General features: G+C 38.4%; 1 protein-coding gene across 11 annotated transcripts in view; it reads right to left on the minus strand.

Moving 5' to 3' along the window:
• Unc80 (unc-80 subunit of NALCN channel complex) overlaps window positions 1-14,513 on the minus strand; it is a 219,931-nt gene that overhangs the window by 47,374 nt on the left and 158,044 nt on the right. For all 11 annotated transcript variants that reach the window (XR_015449083.1, XM_013074516.3, XM_087205796.1 and 8 more), the window contains 8 exons: window positions 14,074-14,163; window positions 13,257-13,358; window positions 11,312-11,492; window positions 10,000-10,268; window positions 8,496-8,630; window positions 6,834-6,972; window positions 4,753-4,849; window positions 1,192-1,362 (listed from right to left, as the gene is read on the minus strand). Coding sequence is in view for 10 of the 11 variants with exons in the window: in XM_013074516.3 (XP_012929970.1) it covers window positions 1,192-1,362; window positions 4,753-4,849; window positions 6,834-6,972; window positions 8,496-8,630; window positions 10,000-10,268; window positions 11,312-11,492; window positions 13,257-13,358; window positions 14,074-14,163 (1,184 nt within the window). In the remaining variant the exon portion in view is untranslated. The remainder of the gene's footprint in view (window positions 1-1,191; window positions 1,363-4,752; window positions 4,850-6,833; window positions 6,973-8,495; window positions 8,631-9,999; window positions 10,269-11,311; window positions 11,493-13,256; window positions 13,359-14,073; window positions 14,164-14,513) is intronic.

The raw sequence follows: 14,513 nt of genomic DNA on the forward strand, positions 1-14,513 counted from the left end.
GTTGTGACTTCCTGCTCTACTTCTTCCCGTTTATTCATTTTAGGTGCATCCAAACATACAAGGATGATTATCTCCACAAGGCTTTGGGCTATATTCTGCCTGCTTAGGTAGGCATGTGACTCATGATTAGGAACAAAACATACACTGAAGTTTGTGAACAATGATCCTAGTCACTTTCGAGGTCTTTGGACTAAAGCACTTCAGGTAGCTTCCTAACAGCAAAAGGGGGCTGGGGAAGGTGATGTCTTTTGTGGGGGATGAGGGAGGTAAATCAGAAACAGAATATGATACTTTAGATGGGACACATGGCATTGCAGAATGCACTGAAGGGGCAAAGGCACAAACCCAGGAAGAGGACTTCCCCACTCCCACCCTGAGGAAGAATATGTCCTTCTACTAACTTAGAGGGAATGAAAAAGGAAAGAAAATCATCTACTGAGTGTTCTGCACCCAGCCTCCCTGTTTTCCCTCCATCTAGAGACCCCATCTGCTCTGTGCTTACCGCATGGAAGCTCAGTTCCTTGTATTTCTCCACCCAACAATCAAACAATAGGACTACCTTCTTGGACTACATTTAGGGCTGAACTCTTGTACCAATTTACTTTTCCATTCCCAAATCACTCAACCCTCTCAGCATTATTTAACCCTGGTCTACAAAAACTATGTTAATTCTATCAGTAGAATAATAGTCTACAGTTAATATTTGTTATATAGTTTCTAAAATTATAGTTTAAAATCATGACTTCATGGAAATAAAATAACAAAAAAATGTTTAGTTGGATTTGGAGAAATTTCATGTTTCATAAAATAATAAGCTAATAAAAAGTGGCTCACATTTTTATATTCCCTAACTTGGCCCTTTTACAAAAGACTTGTTTGCCAATGGGTTAAAATTCCCACCAAGCTCAGTCAGCTCTATACAATTGTGTGTTTAAGTGATTGTAGTAAGACATCATTACTATTACAACTACTACTATTTAGAGTACTTAGTATTGTTTTTCCAGTTAATTTAGGGACTATTTGAAGTTGTAAGCCATCAAAGGCCTCAGAAGGTATCTGTAAAAAAAAATAAGGTAGGAATCTATAAATAAAGACAGGGTTTTAGAGCTTTTGAGCCATAACACACTTGTCTTCATCTTTTCAATGGACACATATGGTTTAAGGCTGGGGTGTTCCTGCCAGTGGGATTACCTGGTGAGGACCTCCACGCTGTACAAAAGGGCTTGCAGGGATGTGGCCAGAGCAGCCATGGCAGCAATCTCCTCCCGGGCGGCAGGTACAGTCTCTACCTGTGATGTCTGCCTCTTTAGCTTTTGTAGGTAACATGGCACTAAAGCTTCTAACACCATCAGCATCTGAAGGCTGCAAACAACAAAAAGAAAAGCAAGTCACACATTACACTTTACTTTTCTGGGCAAAATCATACTTAAGAGCTCAAAGAAAGCCCCTAAATTGCTGGGTGTGGTGGTGATCATCTGTAATCCCAGCACTTGGGAGGCTGAGCAGAAGGATAACCTTGAGTTTGAGGCCAGTCTGGGCTACATAGTGAGTTCAAGGTTGGCCTCAACTACAGTACCTAGAGAGATCCTGTCTCAAAAAACAAAATGGAAAAACAAACCCCCTAAAGAGATGAGGAGTTCTAAGTCCTCTTCCCATCCCACACAAGTCAAGAGTAGTTAAATCTGCTGGAAATGTTGGTGACAAGTTACTAACTAATTAATTAAACACCTGCTAGCAGGTAGTAAATTCTGCCTTAAGGAAATATGTGATTTAGTTGGGGGAATTGGCCATTGAAATAAGTGGCTGAAAGAATAGCATTGAGAATTGATGGAGCTACACAGTATGTCTGAAGAAACAGGCTTCAGAATCCTCAACAAGGCTTCTATTCAGAAATTTGCTGAGTGATTTTGCAGCTGAAACAATTCGAAGACCACAAAAGACCCTTTTCTAGGAGCCTGGCTTCCTAAACCTTAAGCAATATTGTAGCAAGAGTCTGTGGGTCTGTGGAAATGAGCTGGCAAGGCCTGCTCGCTGGGGGACCCCGCTCATTTGACAGCAACCATACTCAATGTGGTATTGAGGTGACTGAGAATTTTGTCTCAGAGGGGAGATGGAAATTAAGTAATAGTAGAAGGTAGATTTCCCCTCTAAAATCATAAGTACATAACTCCAACATAAATTTTTGTTGGGAGAGTTTCCCCAATTGAGTTTAAAGTTGTGGATTCCAGAAAACAACACTGGCTGGTTGGTTCACAAAAACCCAAAACCTGAAACCAAGATTTTATTTATTTTCCTTTCTACAAATATCAGTGAGTCTTGCTATGGGGTTTATGAATCTGAGTATTGCTTTCTGATAGCACAACTGTGCCTAGAATATGTGCTGTACAGGCAGCGAACAGTAGTTCACAGAAACTGGCAAGTCTGGAGTCAGAGATATGACACCATAGAGTTCTCTTGCCTCTCTGACAACCTAAAAAAGGAGGCAAAAAGTCAGATGTGCTTCCTGTAGTAAGAAAGGAACTTGCTGCAGACTAACTGTCATACTGGAAAGGCTGGACAAAATTTTAAATAAAAAAACTTATTGAAGGCATCAGATTGAAGCTAAGGCTACCAGGTACCTTTTGTTAGTACCAGGTTTCTGGCTTATTCAGTTTACCCAGATGTTAGGCAGCACTTTTCTACTCTAGGCATTTTCCAGTTTGTAAATAACATACACTGCTGGTTAGAGTGAAAATGGACACAACTACTTTAGAAAACTTTTTGGGAGTATCTGCTAACGCAAAACATACACCAACTCTGTGACCTTGCAAAGCATTTCTACCCACAGAATTGCATACCAGACACACATGAGCCCCAAAACACAAAAAAAATTCATTGCACATTATTTTAGATAGTTTCAAACAACAAAAATATCTGTCAACAAGAGAAGAAATAAACTCACTTTGATATATACAATGGAATCTTATAGATGAATAAAAACCACAATTATGCATAATTATATGGATGAATCTCATGAAATAATATTAAGTAATATAGTCAGTAGACATTAAAAGTACTGACTATACTACTTCATTTAAGTAAAGTTCAGAAACAGGCAAAATTAATTTATCATGTGAAAAATAAGGATAGTGACTCTTCCGATTTTTCTACTTAAGTGATAGTTACAAAAATGGGATAACTTTATCAACATTCATTCAACTGTAAAATTATGATTTTAAAATTTTTACATGAATGTTATATAAAATATACTTATTTATGATCTGGGCTAGAGAAAAATGGAAGGGCAGGGAGAGGAAGTAAAAAAAAATCAACATGTGATATGTATACGTACATGACAAATGTATTTATTCTGTATCGCAAACATATACCAAAAGAAGAATAATTTAAGCACAAAAATGAAAGTTCTGTAAGAATATTCCAGGCTGTAACTATTTTTTTAAAACCCTGATTCTAGTTAGGCATCAAGAAGTCCTCTAGTTTAACCTGAAAAGACTGAGAAATCAGGAGGATCGACTTAAAATAAAAAAAAAAAAATTAACAATCTTGGACTTTGGTCTTCAATATACAATGAAAAGGAAATTTGATTATGAGCTCTAATTCCTTTCCTTTTCAGTATGTTTGAATTTTAACTCAAAAGACAAGGACATGTTTCACTGGGAATTTGATAATGGGAAGATTTTTTCAGTCCAACTTGGTGGTTCACTATGTCACTGGCATTTTAGTATTAGAGAATGTTAGACATTTCATTATTGCAGTGCCTTAATGTTGTAACTTAATTAAAGTGCAGAATCACTGATGCATCACATTAACAACATACCCGGGCACACTTGGAATAGAAAATAGATCAGGAAATATATTTTTACAGTCAGGTACAGACTTGGAGTTAACTTTATAGAGGGCTCAGTCCATTCTGGAAGCTTTTTAAGAGTTGAGCTGTAGGAGGAGGAAGCAAGACCATCCTGATAAGACTTCAGGTTTGCCCTTTGAAGGGTCCCAGTCACACCTATGGTTGACTACAGGTACCGTATAATGTTTAATCTCCATCATTTAAGATAACAAAAAGCTAGGAATACTGGGAGGACCATTTTTTATTTACTCCTCTTATTTCCTTCCAGTTAAGAGAGTTCAATTAATATAAATCTTGGCCCCTGTTGGCCCTTCCTTCATTTTGTTCTAAGGGAGAGGAAATAACTTACCTAAGGGGCCAATGTGTAAAGATATACTACGCATAATCAACTCAGCTCCTTTCTTCTTCCAGGGGAGCTTGCCAACAAAGCAAGACTTTTAAGTGAGAGATGAGACTTATATATAGGCCAGAACCAACACCTTGGAATTGGGTTGATTCATTTTCCACATGAATCTTTTGGCTTCCTTGTACTTAGCAAAAGAAAAGATAAGATTTATGATCTTGCCCATTGTGTGACAGGTGTTCTTGTTGCTCTTTGAAAAAAGTTTTCATAAATGGTTTAAATATCTGTTATGAAGTATTGTTTGCTACTCATTTGTATTACATGAAAGAAAAATATTTTCTAAAAAGAGTAAATATTTTATCCTCTGCACAAATTCCAATGAACAGATCACAAATTAATGAAGATTTACAGTATTTTCCAAAACCTCTGCTATGACAAATTTCCTAAATTTAGTTTTTAAAACCTACTTGACAGAATGGTACAAACTGATATAATCTTTGGATTCGTGTGACTTTATTTCCTTTGCTGTATCACAAGGCATGGAATGCAGGGCTGCAGTTACCTTCTAAATGATTCAGGAGCATATGCCACCACAGTGACACAGAGCTTAATGGCCTCACTGATTGAGAACGTCAGGTCTTCATTCCCATAGCAGAAATCTGAAGGGACAGAGAGTCAGGGTACACAATAAGAATGGATTGTGCTGGGGATAGAGATGAATTCATCACCCAAACACCGCCTTTCCTGTTATAATTTACAGCCTTTTCTTTATTGGATTTTATTCTTAAATTGTGAAAACTATTGACTTCTTCATCTGAAGGGAATGACATTCTGTTTTCTACTTTTTAGCAGTTGGATAAAAAATAAAAATGCTTTGTTACCAATTTTTTTTTTTTTGGTACCGGGGATCAAACTCAGGTCTTTCCACTTGCGTAGCAGGTGGCGAAACCACTGAGCTAAATCCCCGGCCCTAAAAATACTTTGTTGAGGTAGTTTTAATAATCTTACTTATAGAGAAGGCATTGGAATAATCTAAGAGGCAAAACATGATGTTTTATCTTTGAATAATGTCCACTTCTACACATTTCATGATAATAAGAGACCATTTTGGAGAGTTATTCACTTAAAATTGTTCAATTAAATGGACCATCTAATGCTTGATAGGGCAGTGGTCTACTGAGTATCATTTCAGTATGATTTTCAAGGCAAAGAATTCCTTACTCTTGAGGATCCACAAGAAATTTAAGAAAAAACAGGATATTTAAAAAATCTACTCATTAACTGTTCCATTACTCTATCTGTTCCATTTACTCTATCTATCTATCTATCTATCTATCTAACATTACAAAGAGATAAAGATGTCAAGGGATTTCAGTTTTTTGATGCTATTGTAAAAGGAATTGTTTGACCTATTTCTCTGTTGTTCATGTAGAGGAAAGCTAATGATTTTTGTATGTTGAGCTTGTATCTAGCTACTTTACTGAATTTGGTTATTAAATCTAGAAGACTTTTGGTGGAGTTCTTAGGGTCTTCTATATAGAGTATCATGTGATCTGCAAATAATGACAATTTGACTTCTTCATTTCCTATCTTTATTTCTTTTATTTCTTTCTCTTGTCTAATTGCCGTGGCTAATGTTTCCAAAATTATATTCAACAAGACCAAATCAGAACTCCCAAATTTAAAGACCCAATCTGAAAATGGGCATCTGAAATGAACAGACATTTCCCAGACAAAGAAGTAGAGACAGCAAATAAACACATGAAAAAATGTTCAACATCACTGGTCATTTGAGAGATGCAAATGAAAACAACGCTGAGATTCCACCTCACCCCAGTAAGAATGGCTGCTATCATGAAATCAACCAATAACAAATGCTGGCAGGGCTTTGGAGAAAGAGGAACCCAGCTCCACTGCTGGTGGGAGTGTCGGCTGGTGCAAGCACTGTGGAAATCAGTATGGAGATACCTCAAAGAACTAGAACTGGAAGTCCCATTTGACCCAGCTATTCCCCTGCTGGGTATCTTCCTCAAAGAATTAAAAGAATCATACCACAGTGATATATGTGCACCCATGTTCATAGCAGCACAGTTTTTAATAGCTAAAACTTGAGAACAACCCAAATGCCCATCAATTGGAGACTGGATAAAGAAAATGTGGGGTTTTTAAATAAAATGGAATACTACTCAGCCAGAAAAAATGAGACTTTAGAGATATTTATAACTAAATGAATGCACATTGAGGTGATACTCAAGTGAAAGAAATAGGACACACAGGTGTAAATAACAAATAGTTTCTCTAGTGTGAGAAACTGAAAGTATAAATAAGGACTAAAAAATATAATAGATAATGTGAAATAGGAAGAAAAGGGGCAAAGGGGAAGGGGAAGTGGGAGGGGTAGGGGAAAGGATAGAAGGGAATGGAATTAACATGAGAAAATGAAAAAAAGGAAACAAAGTCTTTGTAAATAGGGAGGGATGAAGGGGCTGAAGGGAGGGCAGGAGAATGGGAAAAAATAAGAACCAAGACAGATTATGTAAAGATGAAATTTCCAATGATGAATGTCATTATATTGTATACCTAAAATGTACCAGTAAAATTAAATTTAAGAATAAAAGAAGTCAAGGGAACTTTTGCATTTACCTAATGACTTAAGAGGCTTCTCAGCTTTGACCAGCTCTAGGATGTCTAATATGTCAGTGGTCTCTCCCTCCAGGGACTGCAGCAAATCAAAGAGGCACTGAGCCGACACACCTTTGTTGGGGACATTATTGGCAACATCCTGTGAAAAGAAAAACCATTTTAGTTTATTGACTCCCACCTCAGTACTAATATGGTTAACTGGGAATTCAAACTTCATAAACACAATCACTATTAACAATTACCACACCCATCTGCAATTGAACTTATATACGTCTGATCCCACAATACTGGTAAAGGATTTCGGAGTGGTACACCTGAATTTCAGGGGGATTTATTAAACGCTAATCTAGTACAAAAGAGATATTTAGGAAACTCATTAGAAACAGTAATACATGAACTTCTGGAAAAGTTCATTACTTCTACAAAAGTTCATTACAAAAGTTCACCACTGGCACAAGATGGTGGAACTAAAAAAAATTTCCATAATAGATGGCTGAATACTTCAAATACTTTTGGGGAACAGATGCTTGCTTTAAGTAAAGACTCTATGCATTTCACAGGTCCTAATAAAAATATATATCTCCAAAACAGAGATACAGTATTTGCCCTTTTAAATCTATTTTAAATGGTTTTGATCTATTCATAAAACAACAAATCCATATTAAATTTCTATGTGCCAGGGACCATTCTATACACTGAAGTCATAGCAAACTAAAAAATCAAACATATGTACACAAAACACAAAACACAACAAACAAACATAGAAACAGAGAAAGGTCTTGCTCTCATGGACCTTAAATTCTACTGGTGAGTGCAGTAGATACATGTTAACAAAACAAACACAAGTATAACACACAGCGTGGTGGTAATTACTCTGAAGAAAAACAAAAAGTAAAGCAGGGTTGGTGGTAGAGAATGACAGATAAGAATAAGAATTGGGAAACCTTCCTTTTATCATTTCCTATTTTTCCATCTCTTACATGGATGGAACATAAAAACTAGAAAGCTGGTTTATTTACACCCAGATGAGATGAGATGAGATGACATGAAGATTGAAGAGAAATGATTTTTTTATTGAAAGAGAAAAAGTTTATGGTATTCATGTCTTATTGGTTGGAGGTAGGGAGGTGAGACAGTGAGTACATAAGCTGAAAATGGCCAGACCATATATTAAAAGTAGAGCTCTGACTTGCACCTGCAGCAACCAACCAGGAAACCAACATACTGTCTCTAAAAACCAGCCCAGGAAGCCAGCCTGCTCTGTCAGGCTTACAGCAGGTCATACTGCTCTAGTAGAAATCAAACAATAACCCTGCAATGATAGCCTAAAATGGCTGGGGTTTGACTAAAGCTGAGAGCTTCCTTAATTTTTGTGTCTACTTCCAACCAAAGAAAAAAAAAAGGCCAAACATGTGCCCCTAACCAATCATGTAGGATGCCTCGCTCCTAGTTAGCCTGCCTACAACTTCCCCAGGCTGACACCCTTCACTCAGGCATACCTGGAATGCCCTTTCTTTCCTCTAGAAAGCTTTCCTACTCCTGTGCTAAGTTGGGGGTCTCTGCCAAATGCAACTGACTCCCTTGCTCTATTAAACTGTGAATAACTAGCCTTTTCTTTTCTCATTTGGTTGGTCTTAATTTATTTCCACAGATCTTACTTACAGGAAACTCCAGGAGAGGGGCCACACTAGCAAACAGCTGGAGCACAAAGGGTTTTCGGTGTAGGATGTAGAACTGGTGGCAGGCAAATTCGATGGCTTGACGCAACTGGGGATTGCTCTCATAGTCTGAGTACACCTGTGGAAAAATGCTGCATGTTCAACAAGTGCTTCAAAATGCATCAAAATTATGTTTGCTTTTAAAACTTCCCATATCTATGGGAAAAAAAGAAAAATGGCTGATTTCATAAACTGGTGGAAGGGAGTATAAAATGGCATAACCTTTCTTGGGAGAGATTTGGTAATATACATAGAAATTCCAAAAATCTAAATACATGTTTCCCTAGGAAGTTACGACTAAGAATTTATATCAAGGAAAGAACTGGACAAATGTATAAAGATGTTTATCCAAGAAGGCGGGCTGTAAGATTGTGTATAATAGTTAAAAACTTGAAACAACTCAAATTATTCATTAATGGTGGTTCAATGAATGAATTATGGTCCATGAAAACAACGGGATGATATGCACTTGTTTAAAGGGGTACTATAAAGCTAAATGTAACCACATGAAAAAATACTCATGATATTGTGTATTATATGAAGAAGTAAGTTACAAGCTTGAATACTTGGTATAAGCTTTTGTTTAAAACAGTCTGTGTGTGTGTGTGTGTGTGTGTGTGCGTGTGTGTGTGTGTGCATAGACATGGGTATTGGAGAGAGTACCAGGAATTTTTAAGGACTGTAAGCAATGATTATCTAGGAAGGAGGATTTAGGTAATCTCTTTTTTCAGTTTAAACTTTCTTTATCTTCTAATTTCTATGATAAGCATAATTGCTTTTGGTAATCAGTAAGACAGTTATAAAGTAGAGAAAATTTCCAATATTTAAAAATAAGGAAGAGTCTTGTCACAGTGAAAGTAAATTTCTTCTAGGTTGAATAAACTCAACCTTGCATAAACATATATTATTTTTATGACTTTTAAAAAAACTTGTTTAAAAATAGAGAACTAGAATTAGCTCACGGCCCTGCTTGAATTTTATTCAGTATTCCCAAACATAGCCAGATATATACTAGGCATGAGTAAACAGAAAGTTTTCCTGCTGAATTTGCTTCCTCCATTTCTATCAGATTTAGTGGCAACAGATATCTCTGTTGAGATGGAGGGCAGAGAACCTCTTAGAATAAACATCACATGAACTTATGCCATGTATTTGACTCGACATAGTGGTTAGCTAACATTCTAGAGCAACAGAACCATCTGGAGGTCTTGTTCAAAACACATATCACTGGGTCCTGTCCCCAGAGTTTCTGATTCAGTGGTCTTTAGAGGGGCCAATCACATGCATTTCTAACAAGTACCCCAGTGTTGCTGCAGGTCGAGACCACACACGGAGGACTACATGCCTAGAAGACATGGGAAAGCACATCACACTGAGAAGCACAGGCTAGAATGGGAGAACCCAGCACTCAGGTTACTTTTCTGATTATGAAAGGAGATTCCAAGCACCTGCAGCATGGTGGGGAGAATCCACTGGTAGCCACTGAGAGAGAAGAGGTGATTGAAGTGCACAGCGGTGTTGATGACGGTGGCCGCATACTGCCTGAGCAGGGCACTATCCTCTGGGTGGAGGATCAGAGCCCCATTAAACACATTGAGGAAAAGCATGATTTCATCTCCCCAGGGAAACTCGCTCGGCATGCCTAAGAACATCTCCTCCAGCAGCTGGATCCACAAGCTTTTCTGAAGGGTGTCGAGGCCAAACAGCTCCTTCCCAGCTGTGAGAACATGAAACAGCACAGAGTTAGCCCCACCCTGATACTGTCAGCAAGAGCACACGATCACACCTGTGGCGGCTGCTGCTTTCCATGTGTCCCAGCTCTGGGATGAGGAGATGTACTGCTGAAAGGCTTTCCAGCCCAATGTCCTTGGCATTGGTATAGCACTTCCTAGTTCTCAAAGGACCTTTATCAATACCTCTTTGATTTCACTCGGTGGGAAGGCAGGGCCAGTGTTCGCAGCAGCACTTTGCTGCTAAATAAGCTGTAGCTTTGAGAAAAGTAAGTTGCTTCCACTAGAAAATGGCAGGGCTAGGACTAGTGCTTGTTCTAATCACTGCTCGGATTAAAGCTCTTTTTGCTATTGCTCTGTGCCTTCTGCATGGGGACACTGGGGCACAGTGATCCTAATTTAGCCAAATTAATAATGGTCCTGGTGTGGGGTTCTAAAGTGGGTCTCTTTCTGTCTCTGTCGCTGTCTCTCAATTCAGTATGACTTAGAATAACATATGCAGACTTTAATGGTCGAGTTCAGCGAGTTTTAAAATATGCACCCCTGTAACCAACAGCTGATCAACACATAAACAATTTTTTATCAACTTCAAAAGTCCCCTCATGCCTTTTGCAGGAAGTGCATGTTTTCCCAATCCAGGTGCAACCACTATTCTTTTTTCTATAACCTTAGTTTTTGCCTCCTTTGAAACTCTTATTTTTCACTGAGTCAGCCACTCCTCTTCTCACACCCTGCACTCTTTGTCTCACCTGCTTTTAAGCTTTGAGCCCCTTCTGCAAGTTTAGTGCTTGTAATGGCAGTGTGACCATTGCCTGGGAAGTTGGTAGAAATGCAAGGTTGGGCCCCATCCTGGAACTCTGAAATGGAGGCTGGGACTCAGCGATCTGAGTTTGAATGAGTTCTCCAGGGGATTTTAACACATAGGTTTGAGGATCCCTGGCTTCCAGAACTGTCTGTCTGGAAGGCTGCTCTCCAGGTAAGAACCAAACAAGGGTGTGAGGGAGAGTGTGCTGTTTTGCATGCTTGGTACCTTGAGGATCACTGAAGAGTGAAAACTCTGCATCGATAGCACTTCGAGGGAAAGAGGGCAGCCGGAGGAGGTCTTCCTGGAGCATGGAGACGTGGGACTGCTTGTGGGCAGTGGGGATCTTCTGGGTTAGGGAGATGAGGAACAACACGCGCCCCACTTCCTCTAGCTTCCGCGTAAACACCTAGTGGAAAACAAGAGCAGGAACAGGAAGTCCAGAGTTAGAATGGAGAAAGTGAAGCAAAACCTTCAATGACAAACCAGGCAGAAAGAGGGAAAAGTGGAATGAGAGAGAGGTGTTTTTTCTTTACCATGTGGAAAGAGTAAACTAATATTCAATTGACCCACTTCCTGCTTCTGCCTACTCTACAGAGGGAAGAATTTCTTATGGAGTCTGTAGGCTGGAAGAGTACAAGGCAGGCATTGTCAAGAAAGTTCAGCATTATATAAATCCAACTTGTGTGGATGTCAGAACATGGAAGACTTTCCTATCGGGGAGCCAGCAAGTCGATTCCAATTGCTGTTACCATTCCCATGGGTGCCTGAGCTGTTTCCTGGTGATTTGGGGTTTGTGTCTTGAAAGACTGAAATGGAATCCAGAAAAAGTGTTATCTTGAGACAACAGCAGTTGCCCCTTCATTGGTGCTCCTTTGGCCCCGAGTTTAGATGGTTTGCGTGGGGCTCTCATTCCCTTCTCTTAGTTCCATTTCTCTTGATCAAGGGCAGGGAATGGGATTAGGAAACTCAGAAGTAATGAGCAACTGCAGAGATAGAGTCGGAACCATATTATCATCTCCTGGGGGAACTTAAAAGCATTCACATTCTAGTTTGGAACTTACATAACAGCAAGAATCTCCTTTTCTAGCACTCTTGAAATATGTTCTTATTAAACATGGTTAAAAATACACTCACAGAAGAAGTGCCATTATTGATTATGTTCTAATTATCTTGCTGTCAAAATTAGAGACTGGGATAATTTGGTGAAATTGTTTGAGCAATTGTTTATATTTAATATTTTCCAGTTTTGCCCAAGACCTCAAGACTTGTAACAAGTTTAGCATTTAGCATCTCAGAAGGCAATTAAAGCAGTTAATGGCAGCTAGTGTTAAAAATAACTTTAGTGGTCTGATTCTCTGCCATTTTCATTAATCTCAGGTAGATAGTTTTAGTAGTTTGATGCCAAGCTTAGCATTTTTGATATGTGCAGAAAAATTGAAAGGCTCAAATATCATGAAATTCTTCTTCAGGTAATCTTCTTCAAAAATAAAGGTAATACGAGGGCAACACTAAAATTGTATCAACTTTAGAACTGTGTACTAAAGCTATATTTTGCATATAGACTAGTGACTTTCCTTAAGATCAAAGCCTGATTTTAGATTAACATTTGAACATCCTTCTGATCTTCACTCCTAAACCAACGCCTGATCATGTCTGTTCCTGTTTTATTAAGGTCAGATTCATAACCAAGTCAAGTCCCTGGTCAGTAGCAGAACTGGGGTTCAATGCTTTTTCAAGGACATCAACTGCTTTACTTTTTTTCCAGCTGGTGCAGACCTCTGGGACAACCATATGATAGCTACATTTTGTGTACTTCCCTCCAATCCTGTTTTACAAAAATGTGAAATGAAAATCCATCCTTTGAAATTAGTGAGTAAATAGAGGATTTCTATTGTTTAAATCCAATGATTCATCATAGCATTTTCCACGTGATTTTTTTTTCTTTTGAGCTAAATCCCCAGCCTGATTTTTTTCTTAATGGCTGTATCACATGATGCAATTTATATATAAAACACACATTATTTTTGGCAAAAGTCTATTGAGCAAGGCCAGTTATTCACTCTCTCCAGAGAGAACCATAATGGAATGACACAATCTCAGGATTGGCAACATATTTATGGATTGTCTATCTCAATGACATGAAATGGAATAAAATTGAGTGTTCAGATACCTGTTTCTGAATGAGCTCCTGTCCCTTCTCTGGATGCATATGTACAAGGTTCAGCTGTGGGGATACTGACCTCCGGAAGGGGTAAATATCTCGAACGTAGGTCTGTGGTGGAATACACAAAGAGACAAAATAAAAGTTTAAATGGTTAAATTTTATTCTCATTTCCTCTTTACCCAAAGGTCAGACAAACAAGAATTTTATTTTCAAATGATTTTGATTCTTAACTACGTTTATGCTCCTCAATTCTATAAAAACTCAGAGATGGTGAACATCCTCCTTGGGAAAGCTTTAGTCCGCCCGGCTGGGCACTCCTTCCCTCATACTCCTCTGCATGAGGTCAGGAGCAATGGAGCCAAAGACAGTGTAACACACAACACTTGAGCACAAGAAGGTCTTGTGAAGTAATGCCAGGGGTCATCCAGAGGCTCCCTTTTGCTCATAAATTAAGTCACCATGGTCACATGTAACACAGTAGAAAAAAGAGGCACAAGAGCATTACAATTCCAAATATACACACAAAGGGCAACCTAATTTTTCACTTTGATGATAATGATGAAAACTGGGTGCCTTTTTTTTTGCTTATCCCCTTCAATTATCATGAGTACTTTAACACATGCTCTTATCATCACCTTCGCTTTCTGGAAAAACACACTGAAGGGCAAAAAGGTAGAGTAATTATAGTTCAAAGTCATCCAGACCCAACTGGGCATGCTCTTAACCGCTAGACAAGGAGGCCTCTTGATTGTGAGCTGCTCTCGGGGAAGCCTTGATGAGCCTTTGATACAACCCAACATGCCCATCACCATTTCAGCCTCACCTTATTGTAGTGGATAAGGTTCCATCGTTTATCCATGAGGAAATAATGTGTTGACTGGGATTCTGGAATGTTGAAAAACTCCAGACACTCCTAAAATGAGAATAAATATTAATAAATATTTTTCAAGAACATATTACTTGAGGGAAGATGAGGCAGGAGGATTATAAGTTCAAAGTCAGCCTGGGAAACTTAGCAAGATCTTGTCTTGAAATACAAATTTTAAAAAAGGGGTGGGGGATATAGTTTTGTGCAAAGACTTGAGTTTAATCCTCAGTACCACAAACACACACAAACCCATACTTGCTTGGTGGTAAGCTGAAAGATACAAATATTGAAACAACAATGTAATTTCTTACAAGGCTTTTATATATATTTGTATCTTACATATTTTATATGTACATGTACATGAGGATATATATTCTTAGAATTACCAAAAATGC

This window comes from Heterocephalus glaber, unplaced genomic scaffold (assembly GCF_053883595.1).
Source record: "Heterocephalus glaber isolate CG9 unplaced genomic scaffold, H.glaber_assembly_v1.0 deba00000621, whole genome shotgun sequence".
Taxonomy (NCBI): Eukaryota; Metazoa; Chordata; class Mammalia; order Rodentia; family Bathyergidae; genus Heterocephalus; species Heterocephalus glaber.